We start from the raw sequence: 13583 nt of genomic DNA, 5'->3' as shown, positions 1-13583 counted from the left end.
TTCACATTAAACTGTACTCCAATAGCTGCCTTTCAATGTTGGAATAATAATATAATTGAGGAATTAATGTGGCCGCAAGAAACCGCAGGAGCACCATGGCTACTCTAATTCCAGGATTTCCTTTTGCCAAAACATAGTCGTGCCAGGTCATCAGATTTTTACTGTGTATACTGGTTGGAATAAAGACTGTTTGGTTCCACAAGGTGACTCCATATCCTCGGTAAGTTTGGTGGTCCTCTTCTGAGTCCCATGAGCAGTCCCAATCAGATTCCTTACAGTACGTAGATTGAACAGAGTGAGTCTGTGTCTGCCCTGACTCAGTGGTATCATGCCAACGCCTTGAAGGGCGCCAGGGTATAGCCCTACTCTCAAACTCCTGGGAAGCTTCCTCGCCCAATTTTGAGAGCAATACTAAACAGGTTGACGCTGACACCCTTCGAGGCACTGGCATCAAAGACCACTCCACAGGCAAGGAAAAAGCCTCAGGAAGAAGCTGGGACTGAGCTACAGCTGGTTCAAGTCCTCTGATGCCTGAGCGGTGTACAGTTGTAGCATCTGTGCCAGCTCCTCCTGGAACATTGATCGGTACCGCTCAAAGGTAGGCATCAGCAAAGGATGGGGAGCCGGGACAGAGACAGCCTGCGAAAGAGCCGGTGCCGAACCAGAAGCGGAAACCTGTCTGCCTGGAGACTGGCACCTCCACCAAGGAGGGACAACGCTCCTCCTGGTGAAGGCTCTTCTCGGGTACCAGCGTCTGGCACGCCTACCACCGTGCGTCATAGAGGACCAATGCTTGTGCCTCTTGGGCTTCCCTTGACTCTGACCATCGTGGTCCTTGTCAAACCCATACTTGTCCTCAGTGTCAGATCCGATGCTGACCGGTCCTGGGGCAGACTATCAGTGCCCAATGTTGAGGGAGATGGAGACCTCCTCAATGTCGGTGCACTCCCAGTGGTAGCAGATATCTGGGTAGCCATCAAGGTTAATGCCAATGTTGATAGATTGGCCTTTGAGGAGCCAAAAAGTCTCTCCTGCTGAACCTGACACCCCTTCTGTGTCCTCTGTGCATTTTCAAACAGTGAAAACAGACGTTAGGGTCATGGTTAGGCCCGATGCACCAAGAATGCGGGCTGTCACCAAAATCACACAATTACATTGGACGCACCTCATGAAGCCACTAGGGGTCTTCTTGGACACTGAGAAAAGAATCACTGCCAAATGAAATTCCTCAATTTTGGACTACAAATAGAGACAGAGCCAAATTGAGGTCAGTGCTCAGGCCTAAGCAGGCCTATCGAGCTGAAAAAAGAAAGAAAACTTGAAGGGCCAAAAACACTGCGAGGGAAAATAACAAAACGTGAAATGAAAGACAAAAATTGAAATTAAAGACAAAAATCATGTGTGGTGGGACGCTACTAGAATTTTCTTGAAACATCTATATGCTAATCAACATCTGCACTGGGCTCTGTCGGATGACATCACCCACACATGTGAGAATGCAACTAGGCCTGCTTGTCCTCAGAGAAAAAATGTATACAGTCCTTAATTCAGACAAAAAGAAATAGTCAAGACAAAAATGTATGTATATTTTAAAGTCCTTGCACTTAGAGTTCTCCTCTTGCCTACTCTTTTCTCCTGAATTGTTCCCAAGAGGGTACCTTCCTCCTCTCTCGTTCTCTCTCAATTCTGGTGCTCTCCTTGGAGATGCAGCAACTCTTACAGATAGTTATGGACACTTTAGTTAAATGCCACAGGTATGTATTACTCTGGAAATCAAAATTACTCCCAAAATTCTGCTTAAAGCAATCTAACACAGAGGGAGTGTACCCGGTCAAAATAACCCCGACAATGGTTGTTTTGTGGGAGGGGCCCTTGTGTCAAGGGCTATTTTGTTAGGGTGTGAAATGTCAAGGGTTATTTTGTTACAAGGCTGTTTTGTCAGGGCTTTTTTGTTGGGGTTCTTTTGTCAGGGCTCTTATGACTGGGTGCTCAGAGGGAGATATGCTTTAGAGGAACATCCCCTGCTCTCCTCCAAAAGAGTGCAAAGGTAAAAATTAACAGTCAATTATAAATATATTAGTTATCTGTCTGTCTACAGGAGTCAGGATTCACCAGGAGGTTTATTTATTGACATGTAGTGCACACTTTTTTGGTGTAGATCAAAGTGAGTTACATTCAGGTACAGTAGATATTGCCCTGCCTTTTGAGGGCTTAAAGTTTAAGGGACCCTTTTACTAAACTGTGGTTAAAAGGGGCCTGTAGTGAGGCCCCCTTTTACCACAGTGGGTAAAAGGTTGTTTTTGGTCAAAAGAAAAGAAATAGTCTTGCACTAATCAAAGGGATTGGTGTGCGGCCATTTCTGGAGGGGAGCCTTTACTGCCACCTATTTAGGTGACAGTAAGGGCTCCCGTGCTAACCTGGTGACAGTCTTGGCCTTGAATGGGAAGATATTTGGCAGCTCTCTTTAAGCTCATTTGGATCCAAAGTGGCCTCAACTTAAAAGTGAAGACCTCTGCTCTATAACTTTCCAAAGGCTGAAAGAAAATGCTTTTGGAGAAAACTTATAGTGATCCTGCAGAAAAAGGTTGTGAAAGTCAATATTTTGAAGCATAAATAGGATTCAAAGGACATTAGCACTAGAATAATTTAGGGACTGATAATCCAAGGCACTTATCCAAGTAATGGCAATCAATATGTAAGCCGCATTGAACATGAGCTTTCTTGGGAAAATGTGGGATAGAAATGTCATAATAAATAAATAAAATACCCAGATAAATGTCTTTGCCAGCACTAGCTGTGAATTTTCAGTGGCACTATCCAGATAATGCTACTGAATATATTAGCAGACCACCTCAGCACTATGGGGGTAAATTTATCAGTAGGCACCTCCATTCAGGCACCCTGTGGGCACATGGTGGGAAACTATTCTATAATGCAACCTGAGTGCCCGGGTAGTATAACTCAGTATCAGCGTGTTTAACATTTAGGTGCCTATACTTAGATCAGCTATAGAGCTGGCTCTTAAGCGCAGCAGGGATGTGCATAACTTCTATAGTTGTATGTGCAAGAGGGAGCCCTGCCTATGTCTCGCTCATGCTTCTCCTCTGTGTATAATCTCCCTTGCAAATACCTGCTTGTATGTTAAGAAAAGAAATAGCGCATAGGGTGATTATGATAAAATTTGATCTTACCGGCTAATTTTCTTTCCTTGAGATCTGCTAGAACAGTCCAGTCAAATGGGTTACATTCCCAGATGAGCATATGAAGGCAGAGAGCACTGACATTTCAATGACGTCATCACTAGTATAAGGAGTGGTGCAATCCAGTATTCTATTGACAAAGCATATCTGAAACACTCAGAGATCATCATAGATTACTGTCAAGACTCCAATAAATCAATCATATTAGATTTGATGTGGCTTTTATCTGCCATCATGTTCTCTGTTTCTATGTTTATGTGTCTATGAAACTCGTAGTGCCTGAACACATCAAAGATTATACAGTCATAGTCTGGAGCCATGCCATCAACCACACAGCATGATCCACAGGATGTTTCCATCCTCAGTGAGTCACCTAGTATATATGCTACTCATAAGCAGAAAAGCAAACAGCAAAAAATCTCTCTGAGTAGAGAACAGCACTACAGGTCTGTACTGCTCCGCAGATGAAGAGAAACTGCAAGTCCCACTGAGTTGAGGATGTGTGGTTGGGCCTGCCAAAGGCTTCTGGAATATTCAGTACACTTGGCAGTATCTGCACTGGGGCTTCATAGATGATGTCATCCATATGTGAGAAACTATGTCCTGCCTGTCTTCAGAGAATGTTTTTTTTTCCCTCAACACATGGTTAAGTTCTAGAACTTGTCATCAGAGCAAATGTTAAAAGCAGTTAATGTAGATAGGTTTTAAAAGAGTTTGAACAACTTCCTGGAGGAAATGTCCATAAACCATTATTAAAGAAGGTTTGGGGAAAGCTACTGCTTATCCCTGCTGTTAAATAGTATGGAATTTTAGTACTTTTTGGGACTCTACCAGATACTTGTGACCTGGACTGGCCACTGTTTGAAACAGGATACTGGGTTAGATGGACGCTTGGTCTACTCCAGTAGGGCAAGTTTTATGTTCTTATCAGTGTTGTTCAAAGTAATAGGTCAAATTACTTAAGTAAAAGTAAATATATATTTTAATACTTCAGTAAAAGTATAGTGAAGAACACATTAAAAAATGTATTAATTGAAAGTAAAAAAAAAATTACTGCCTAACATACTACTTCTTGAGTAAAAAGTAAAAGTGCCGTAACTACAAAGATTGCAACTATTGTTAACATTTTTATCCCAACTATTTTACTGTTCTACAATTCAATCCTCTTTTCTTTTAGCAAAACTAAATTTTAAAATGACTGTCACTCATGTGAGTGTGCTTGTGAGTCATTAGTAAATGAGCAAAGCCGAAAAGGTGTTCAACAGCTACACTAGCAGAAAGTGGATTGTTCAGTCTGATTTAAAAAGTTCCTTCAAATCAGGCCAGGTTGCAATATTGCTGATGTCTTCTGACTGGGTCTGCAGGTTTTGATCAAGGGAATCTCTGAAACACCTGGCTTACATATAGCAAAGAATACTTATCATCATTATTGTCATTATCATCTGCATTAGAAGTAGTGCTGTTTAATTCATCACTTGCATCTTCATCTTCATTATCATCATCATGCTGTCTAATTACAAAGAAGGTTTCACAAAGACATGATGTAACATAACAAAGTTAGAATCATTGTCTGTTGTTGTTCTAACAATTTTTCATCTGATGGCAAACTGTGTTTGAATGTCTTCAAGAAGTGATGCAAGAATGTCAAATATGCGAGAACCCTTCATGTTTAAGGGCAGACAGACTTCTTCTCTAAAGACTCCAGTGGACAGTCACCCAATGTAAAATTTTTCCATGGGATGCCCAGGAGTCTGTTGTGGTAAAGACATATATCTGTTCACCAAGAAATGCTACCAGCTTCAGCTTCATCTCCCCTTCAAAGTGTTAATCCACAAACGAGCCTTTTTCAGAGATGGGAAGGCGGTAGAACTAGAAGACATGAATTGAGGTTGAAGGGGGGCAGACTCAGGAGTAATGTCAGGAAGTATTTTTTCACAGAGAGGGTGGTTGATACATGGAATGCCCTCCCACTGGAGGTGGTGGAGATGAAAACGGTAATGGAATTCAAATATGCATGGGATAAACACAAAGGAATCCTGTTTAGAAGGAATGGATCCACAGAATCTTAGCGGAGATTGGGTGGCAATGCCAGTAATTGGGAAGCAAACCCAGTGCTGGGCAGTCTTCTACGGTCTATGCCCTGGGCTTCGACGTTAGCTTCAGAACTTTTAATACAAGAACAGTGTTGGGCAGACTTTTTATGGTCTGTGCCCTGAGAAAGGCAAGGACAAATCAAACTCGGGTATACATATAAAGTATCACTTATCATGTAAAATGTGTTTATCTTGTTGGGCAGACTGGATGGGCCGTTCAGGTCGTTATCTGCTGTCATTTACTATCTTACTATGTAAATGTTATCCTGTACTTCTTTACAAGTAAAAATGACAGCACTTTTACTTAAGCATAGTAACTAGTTACATTTACTTAGTTACTATACAACACTGGTTCTTATGCCTACATTTACCAGCACACGCACTGAGGTACTACCCCAACCAGCCCTCTCCGAACTAAGTCACTGAAGGTAAACCACAGAACAAGGCAGTCCCCCAAACTCCAAATCAAGTAGGGCTGAAGGAGAAACTAACAAGGAGGGAATAATCTCACAAAGAGCTGGCATGCACAGCTCTTGATCTTTTCTGCATTCACAGACCAAGGGAGGGGGAAGGAAGGTGATCATAAATGAGAGACTCAGCCTTCTGTCCCCATGAGGTCTAATATTCCACAGATTTAGGATGCTCTTTTGCCTCTAGAGGCCTAGGCATTGAGCTAAACACAGGCGCTGTGCTATCCAGAGATCACCCTCTAAGGACTTGCTAGCACACTATAATATTCCTTTTTTGTTTGATTATTTTTAAACTAGATGAGCTCAAAGGCATAATCAACCAGGCTGTCAGTAGGGCCTACTGTCTTGCTATCAAGAGGCAGAACCAGCAGACCACTCAGCTCCCCTGCTTGGTGCAATCCCACAGAATACCAGCCAGATTCTGCCTCACCACACCACAGCCTGTATCGCCAAGCCTGGGGCTTTTGGAGGGAATGTCATCCTCCTGCTCTATCAGGGATAAGGCCCATGAGCCAGTCCCTTATAGCCTGCTAAATGAGGCCTCAACCAAAGAGCTACAGGCAGTAGTCTGTGCCTCAGGAGATCGGCCCCTGCCAAGCCATCCTTCTTGGAGGCAAAGAAATGCTGGCTGGGTACAGGGCTGCATCACTCCTTATAATATTAATGATGTCACTGAACTATCAGTATTCTCTGCTTCCATCTACTGGCTGGATGACATAACCCATTCGTCTGGACAGGTCTAGCAGGATAATAAGGAAATGACACATGCATATGTGCACACATGTGCAATGTAAGTATTCTGTACATTTATATGCATAATACATGTGTAAATATAAGCACTCAGCTTATAGAATTGTCTTTATCTGAATAGTGCTGAGGTTGTGTTTGGGCAGAGTGAGGATAGTGCCAATAATTATCCAAAAAGCAGTGATATTCAGACCACTATCCAGATAGCTAACTGGATAAAGTTAGGCCAGAAAACTTGCTGTCCTGACTTTATCTGGATAGCGGTTTTAATATTGCCACTATTCAGACAGTTGTAGCACACATATGCAGCACTGCTCATTGTCCAGATAACCATAAACAATTTAAATTCCTTGGCCAATATTTAAAACAAACAATGTCCATGGAGTTTAGATACTGGCACATTAGCTTTTAAGAATGGATTTTCAGTGCAGTAGGTTGTTCCCTGTCTCCAGAGGGCTTTCACTGTTTATTCCTAAGACAATCAAGGGTTAAGTGACTTGTCCAATATCACAAGGAGTAACAGTGGGATTTCACAAAAAGATAAATGTTGAATTTAATTTCTTTCTATCGAGTTTCAGTTTTACATAGATTAGCATCAGTTTGCTTTGAAAGCTTTTCTTTTTTTATGCTTGCAGTATTATAATCTATGGGGAGGGGTGGAAAGGAATAATTAAAAAAGCAATTATCACTTTGTGTCCCTTTTACTAAACTGCATTAAGCCCTAATGCACACTTAACATAGGAAAAATGGCCTACAGCAAGACCCGCTAAAGTATTCTGGGTTAGTTTTGCCATTTGTGTGCACTAAGCATGTGGTATATATTCAATTTTTTGAGGGGGCATTTCAGGGACAGAGAATGGGTGTGGAAACACTATTCAGCTAGCATGCTGATATTAGTGTACACTAACTGAATAACGTTGACTTAACACAGGAGCTCTTGGTACCTTAATTTTTTTTAATGGCCATAGACTAATGCTAACATTAGTGCACAGCCAGAAATTCAGCATATAGAAAACTGCTTATCTTACGGGCCACGCTTGAAATGGGCGTAGCGTGTGGGAAAGTCTCACATTTACTAGTATAGCTTAGTAAAAGGGCCACTTTATTTTTAACTTGAGACCAAAGGAGTATTTGCATTAGCTTTTGCATCCTTCATAAAACATCCTATTTTTCAGAAAATGGACAGAAATAAAGATGGTGTGGTTACGATTGAGGAATTCATTGAATCATGTCAGAAGGTAAAAAGTGAGACTATTTTTAGTTCATTATTATTTGAATAATATATATTTGTATTTAAATAAGAAAATATTGGGTCAGTATTCAAAAGGGCCTATCTGTATATGTTTAGCAGCATTCGTTAAATGTATTCCCCCGGATTCTATATATGAAACCTTGAGTTATGCGCACAAATCTGGGCGTATTCTGATTTACGCACATAACTTAATTTGATAACAAGCCAATCAGCACTGATAATTGCTAACAAGCTAACAATTGCTAACAAATGTAGGATGCTAACAAGCAATTATCAGCACTAAATGACAATAATTAGAATTTTCACACACTATTTGCTAAGTGTATTCTATGACGTAGTCCACGTAAATTCTACCATGCGGATCCCAAAAGGGGCGTGGCTATGAGAAGAGCATGGGCAGGTCATGAGTGTTCCAAAAATTTACATGCAGTGTTATAGAATAACCGACTCCATGCCTAAAGTTAGGCGTGGGCATTTACACCAGGTTTTCATTGGCATAAGTGGCTGCGTCTAAATTGTAGTTGTATGGATGGATTTAGTTTGGTTTACAAAATACGCCTAAGCGTGTTTTCATTCTTCGACGATTTTTTAGGCAACATATATAGAATTAGATCTATAATCCATAGATTTGTAGCGACACTTTCTACATAGTGCTGCTGAAAATCCCTTTAAATATCCCGGCACTATTTGTACAATGCTGGGGTGAAGATCAGACAGAGCAAGGTTAGGATGGTCAGCTATATGGACAGCATTGATATTCAGCCACTATTGGAGTAATTTACAACAAGATGCCTATATTTAGGCACCCAGAGGGTACCTATGTGTCACTATCCTATAAAGGAAAGTAGGCACTTTCCTTTTAAAGAATACTAGGCAGTGGCATATCCAATCAAGGTGTGTGTGTTGCATATTCACCACTTGTCAGTCCATCCCTTCTCCTTCCTGCCACATCTATCCCTTCCCAGCCTGACCTCACAAAGATCTGTAATTCCCTCCCATGCACCCCCCCCCCCCCCCCACTGTGCCTTAAAATCACAGTTTTCACCCAGGCAGCGGCCTGCACAGGGCTTTCTTTCTGAACCATCTCACCCCTTCTGATATAACTTCCTGTTTTCTGAAGGGTGGGACGGTTCAGAAAGAAAACCCCGTGCAGGCTGCAGGCAGCCTATGAGTGTCGCTGGCCAGGCAAAAACTGGAAGTGATTTTAAGGCACCGGGGGGGGGGGGGGGGGGGGGGGGGAGGAGTAGGGGAGGAAAAGAATTGCAGTTGTGGTGCCAGGCTGGGAAGGGAAGGGAAGGGAGAGATGCAGCGGGAGGAAGAAAGAAGGGGAATGCAGAAACACCCCCTGTCAACAATTCCTGCCTATGCTACTGATACTAGAGTATCAAGAGAAATATGTGCCTATAATTTAGGTGTGAGCACTTATGCCAGCTAAATAGCTAGTGTAAATGCTCTTGCCTAAGTGCCAGAGGTATGTGCATAACTTATAGTTTTCTATGTTAATGCACAAGTGTGAGTCCTGTCCAAACTCCACCTATGTCTATGTTCATCTGTCAAATCTGCAGTGCATTTACAGAATACTTATTAGGCAGAATTTTGGCATTTATATGCCTATGTGCCATTATTCTAATAATTAATATTCAGTGCATAAATGGTAGCACCTACTTCCTAGAATTACCTCCTATAAGTTTAACTGCAGGGTTTAATTTTGGCCAGAAAAAAATAGTCCTAAATAAAACTGCATAGCTCTACACATAGCTGCTTAATATCACTGCTATACATAAAACAACTGGTGGTGACACCTTCTGCATGTATTCTGCATTGCTGCCTATCCAAAGAGCGGTATTAAATATATGGATTTTTGTAAACACTGTAGCTGGCATATAAAAAGAGAGGCTTATCACTGCCATTGAATACTGACCCAACAGTATGCATGTATATATGTATGTATATAATGTGTGTTTGTGTGTGTATGTACATGTAGTATATGTATGCATATATAAAAGGAAGCACAATTTGTGTTCACAACTCTTAAAATACCTAACCTGTACAGAAACTGAAGCTCTCTTTTTATCTGTAGCATGTGTAGAGAAGACATATCACCTTCTGAGGTTTCATCAGTGCCCACCACAACTAAAATCTGATGGGATAATCAGTGAGGAAGGATGTCAATGTCTTTTCTACACTAAGCCTATGGGAAATGATAACATTTTGAATGTATTTAGTAGGCTTGTGATCATAAATCATAGTTCCTCAAAAATATAGAAGTGGCCAATTCTGGAATGAATGTGAGAGCATTGAAACAGATAATGACAAATACGTGAAATCTGTATGGATTGTGAAGGGAAGAGAAAAGAAGAAGTCCTCATTATTCTAATTATTCAATCACATCTTAGGATAGAGGGATACAACAAAGAAGGGAAATTGACTTACCCAACACAACAGCAGAAGATGAGAGTCACTGATCCCTAATTTTCTGCTCTAACCAGCATACCCATTACTTCACAGCCTAGAACTGGACTATGTCCCCTTCCTGATATGATTTGGATGGTTTTTCCTGTTCTCCCTATCATAGCTGTTTTGAAACTTGCTCTTTTATTACATGTATTTACTTTTCAACATAGCTTGTACTACTCTTAAAAGAAACAGTAACTAGTTGAGATTTGTTTGCTGTATACCTTTTTAAGAAAATATGCAATTGTTTAGCCAAGTATTGCAGCATAATATTTTTTAAATAAGTTAAAATATAAAGCTTGCAACCGGATCTGCAGGACTCGGATAAATGTCCATCATAGCCATAACTGGCTTTTTCACTCCAGCATTGTGTGATCAGCACCAGATAGAACAGGAAGTTACTGCCAACTGTTGGAAGTGAAAAGAACATAAGAAATGCTAAACTTGGTTAGACTGAAGATCCATCAAGACCTGTAGCCTGCCTCCGATAGTAACCAGTCTAGGTCATAAATACTTGACAGGATCCAAAGAATAGATCCATTCCTGGTTGCTAATTTCCAGAAATAAGCAGTGGCTTTTCCAAGTATACCTGGCTAATAATGGTTTCTAGATTTTTCCTCCAGGAATTTGCCAGAACTCATTTTAAGTCCGCTTATGTAAGATCACTTGACAGCATCCTCTGTCAAAAATTCCACAGCTTGATTGTGCATTGAGTAAAAACATATTTTCTCCAATTTGTTTTAAATCTGTTACCTGTTAGATTCAATATATAATTAAGCACTGGAATTAATTGCTGAATGATATGATAAAATAAGTTAGCACAGCTGGGTTTAAAAATGGTTTGAATAAGTTTCTGAGGGGGAAATCCATAAACCTTTATTAACAAGATAGACTTGTAGTACTTGTGACCTGAATTGGACACTGCTCATATTAGGTTTTAGGATTTTGGTCTGACCCAGTATGGCAGTTCTTATATTCCTGTATTCTTTGTACTGTTTTAATTCATTAACATTTTATGCCATACTATCTCACAATTGTACACTAAGGGGAGAAGTAATCAAGCTGCATTAGGGCTTTAAGTTGTGTTGTTGGTCCCTTAAAATGACTTAAAGGGCTCTAACACAACTTGACTTATTTTACCACAGTGATATGTCACCACAGTTTACCCATGCAAATGTATGTAAAGCTGCTCAGTACTATGTAAAAACCCTAATGTGACTTGTGATGTGCACCAGGCGCACACTGTAAGTCACATTATAGTCCATAAATCATGGTAAAATAATCCCAGCTTTTTAGTGGAGTTATTTTACCACCCTCAGGGCACTAAGCCACAGCTCAATGCTTCCAGGCTGGCAGAGCAGACCCCCTCCTTGGCTCAAGCTCCCTCCCCTACCCCCCAAAGGCTCTAGACCCCTCACCCCCCATAAGAGCCTACCATTTAGATCATTGGTAGTCCAGGGGGTCTTCAGGCAGAAGCTAAGCCCAGTCGTTCCTACCCAGCCCAGAGCCATGATGGCACCTCTAGTAGTCTCATGTGATTATTGCTCGTGGTGTATATTGTCTGGTTCTGACAGTTATTTATTCTTTAGCTTGTCAATTTGTTCTATAATATGTATCTTTCAGTTTCACAATGATTTATATTGGTTCCTCTGAAATTATCACTATCGAGAAATGTTTCCAACTTTGGCATCTCCTCAACATATCTCTCAGTACGCAAAGTATTTTTTTTTCTGTTGTGTCATTGCCCTTTCTGAGTGCCCCTTTTAGTTCTTGGTTAATGTAATGATCCTTCAGACTCCATTAGAGATTTCTTGTTTCATGTATACTTGAAATTATGAGTTTCTGCTTCTGTAGCAAGTTTCTGTTAAAAACCTTTTTGGCTTTTCTTATTTCTACTTTATATCTAACATGCTAGTGCTTTTTCTCTTTCCTACTTTCTTCCTTTAGATCTGCTTTCTATTTTTTGAAAATTGTCCTTTGGAATTTAATATCCTCTTTTATCTCACTGTTTAACCATACCCATTATTTGGTCTTCCTTTGACCTTTTTTAATATGTGGAATACACATTATCTTGGCTCCCAACATGGTAATTTTTGAACAATGTCCACCCTTATTGAGTAGTAGCCTAGTGGTTAGTGCAGTGGACTTTGATCCTGGGGAACTGAGTTCCATTCCCACTGCAGCTCCTTGTGACTCTGGGCAAGTCACTTAACCTTCCATTGCCCCTGGTACAAAATAAGTACCTGAATATATGTAAACCACTTTGAATGTAGTTGCAAAACCCTCAGAAAGGCGGTATATCAAGTCCCCTTTCCCTTTTGCAAATGTTTGACCTTTTCAACTGATTCTTTTAGTTTTTTCTAAATAATGTCTTCATTTTATCGTGATCTGTCTTTTTAAAGTTAAATGCCAATACAGTAATCTTACTTAATGCCCTCCCTTCAGTGAATATGCGAAATTTGACTATATTATGATCATTGTTGCTAAGTGGCCCTCTTCTGGAACACCTGGCACTAAGACCTGCATTCCACTGAGGACTAGATCTAACGTAGATCCTCCTTTCATCAGTTCCAGGATCAGCTGCATGAAGATGCAGTCATTCATTTATGACATCCAGAAACTTCCTAGCATATCCTGATGAAACATTTACCTAATTAATACTGGAGTAACTAATATCTTCCATTATAGCCAAGAGCCTATTCGTAATATTTTTGAAATTTAACTTTTCTTACTTTCTTCTTTATTCTCATCATTCTTTTTCTCATCATTTAAATTCTGGTCTCTAGCCAATAAAAAATGTATCCATATATTTTCCTCTCAGTATTTTTCTCCTCATTTTTTGAGACACTTGATTATTCAAAGAACTAATAGCACACCATGTGTGCCTTCCTTCTGCTAGCAAAACTACATTCCTATCAGTCTCTTGCCTTCTTACACATATAGGGGGTCTTTTACAAAGCAGCAGTAAGCCCAATGCAGGCTTACAGCTCACTAAAACGGAAGTACCGCCAGGCTACCGCAGCAGCCCAGTGGTAGTTCCCACCCCCCAGCATATACCATTTCCAGCACTACAAAAATATGTTTATTTTTGTAGCGCCGGTGTGTACCCAGCAATAATCAGGTAGTGTCGTGCGCTGCCTGGTTACCGCTGGGTTAGCACAGAAGCCCTTACCACCACCTTAATGGGTGGCAATAAGTGCTCCCCCTAAAATGGGCACGCGGCAAGTGCTTCACTTGCTGTAAGGCCACTTCTTTAAAAAAGAAAGACCTGCCTTTTACCCGCTGCAGTAAAAGGGGTCCTCGGCACGCATCAAAAACACACACCGGCACCAGCACAGGCCCCCCTTTGCCACAGCTTCATAAAAGG

At 40.8% G+C, this 13583-nt stretch overlaps 1 protein-coding gene across 1 annotated transcript in view; it reads left to right on the top strand.

The window, feature by feature from the left end:
- Positions 1-13583, top strand: part of KCNIP2 (potassium voltage-gated channel interacting protein 2) — a 259164-nt gene that overhangs the window by 243548 nt on the left and 2033 nt on the right. The window contains 1 exon segment of the mRNA XM_030204787.1: positions 7686-7748. Within this exon segment, the coding sequence (XP_030060647.1) occupies positions 7686-7748 (63 nt within the window).

This window comes from Microcaecilia unicolor, chromosome 5 (assembly GCF_901765095.1).
Source record: "Microcaecilia unicolor chromosome 5, aMicUni1.1, whole genome shotgun sequence".
Lineage (NCBI taxonomy): Eukaryota > Metazoa > Chordata > Amphibia > Gymnophiona > Siphonopidae > Microcaecilia > Microcaecilia unicolor.
The sequence above is the reverse complement of the archived record's forward strand: the minus strand, read 5'-3'. Positions and strand labels throughout refer to the sequence as shown.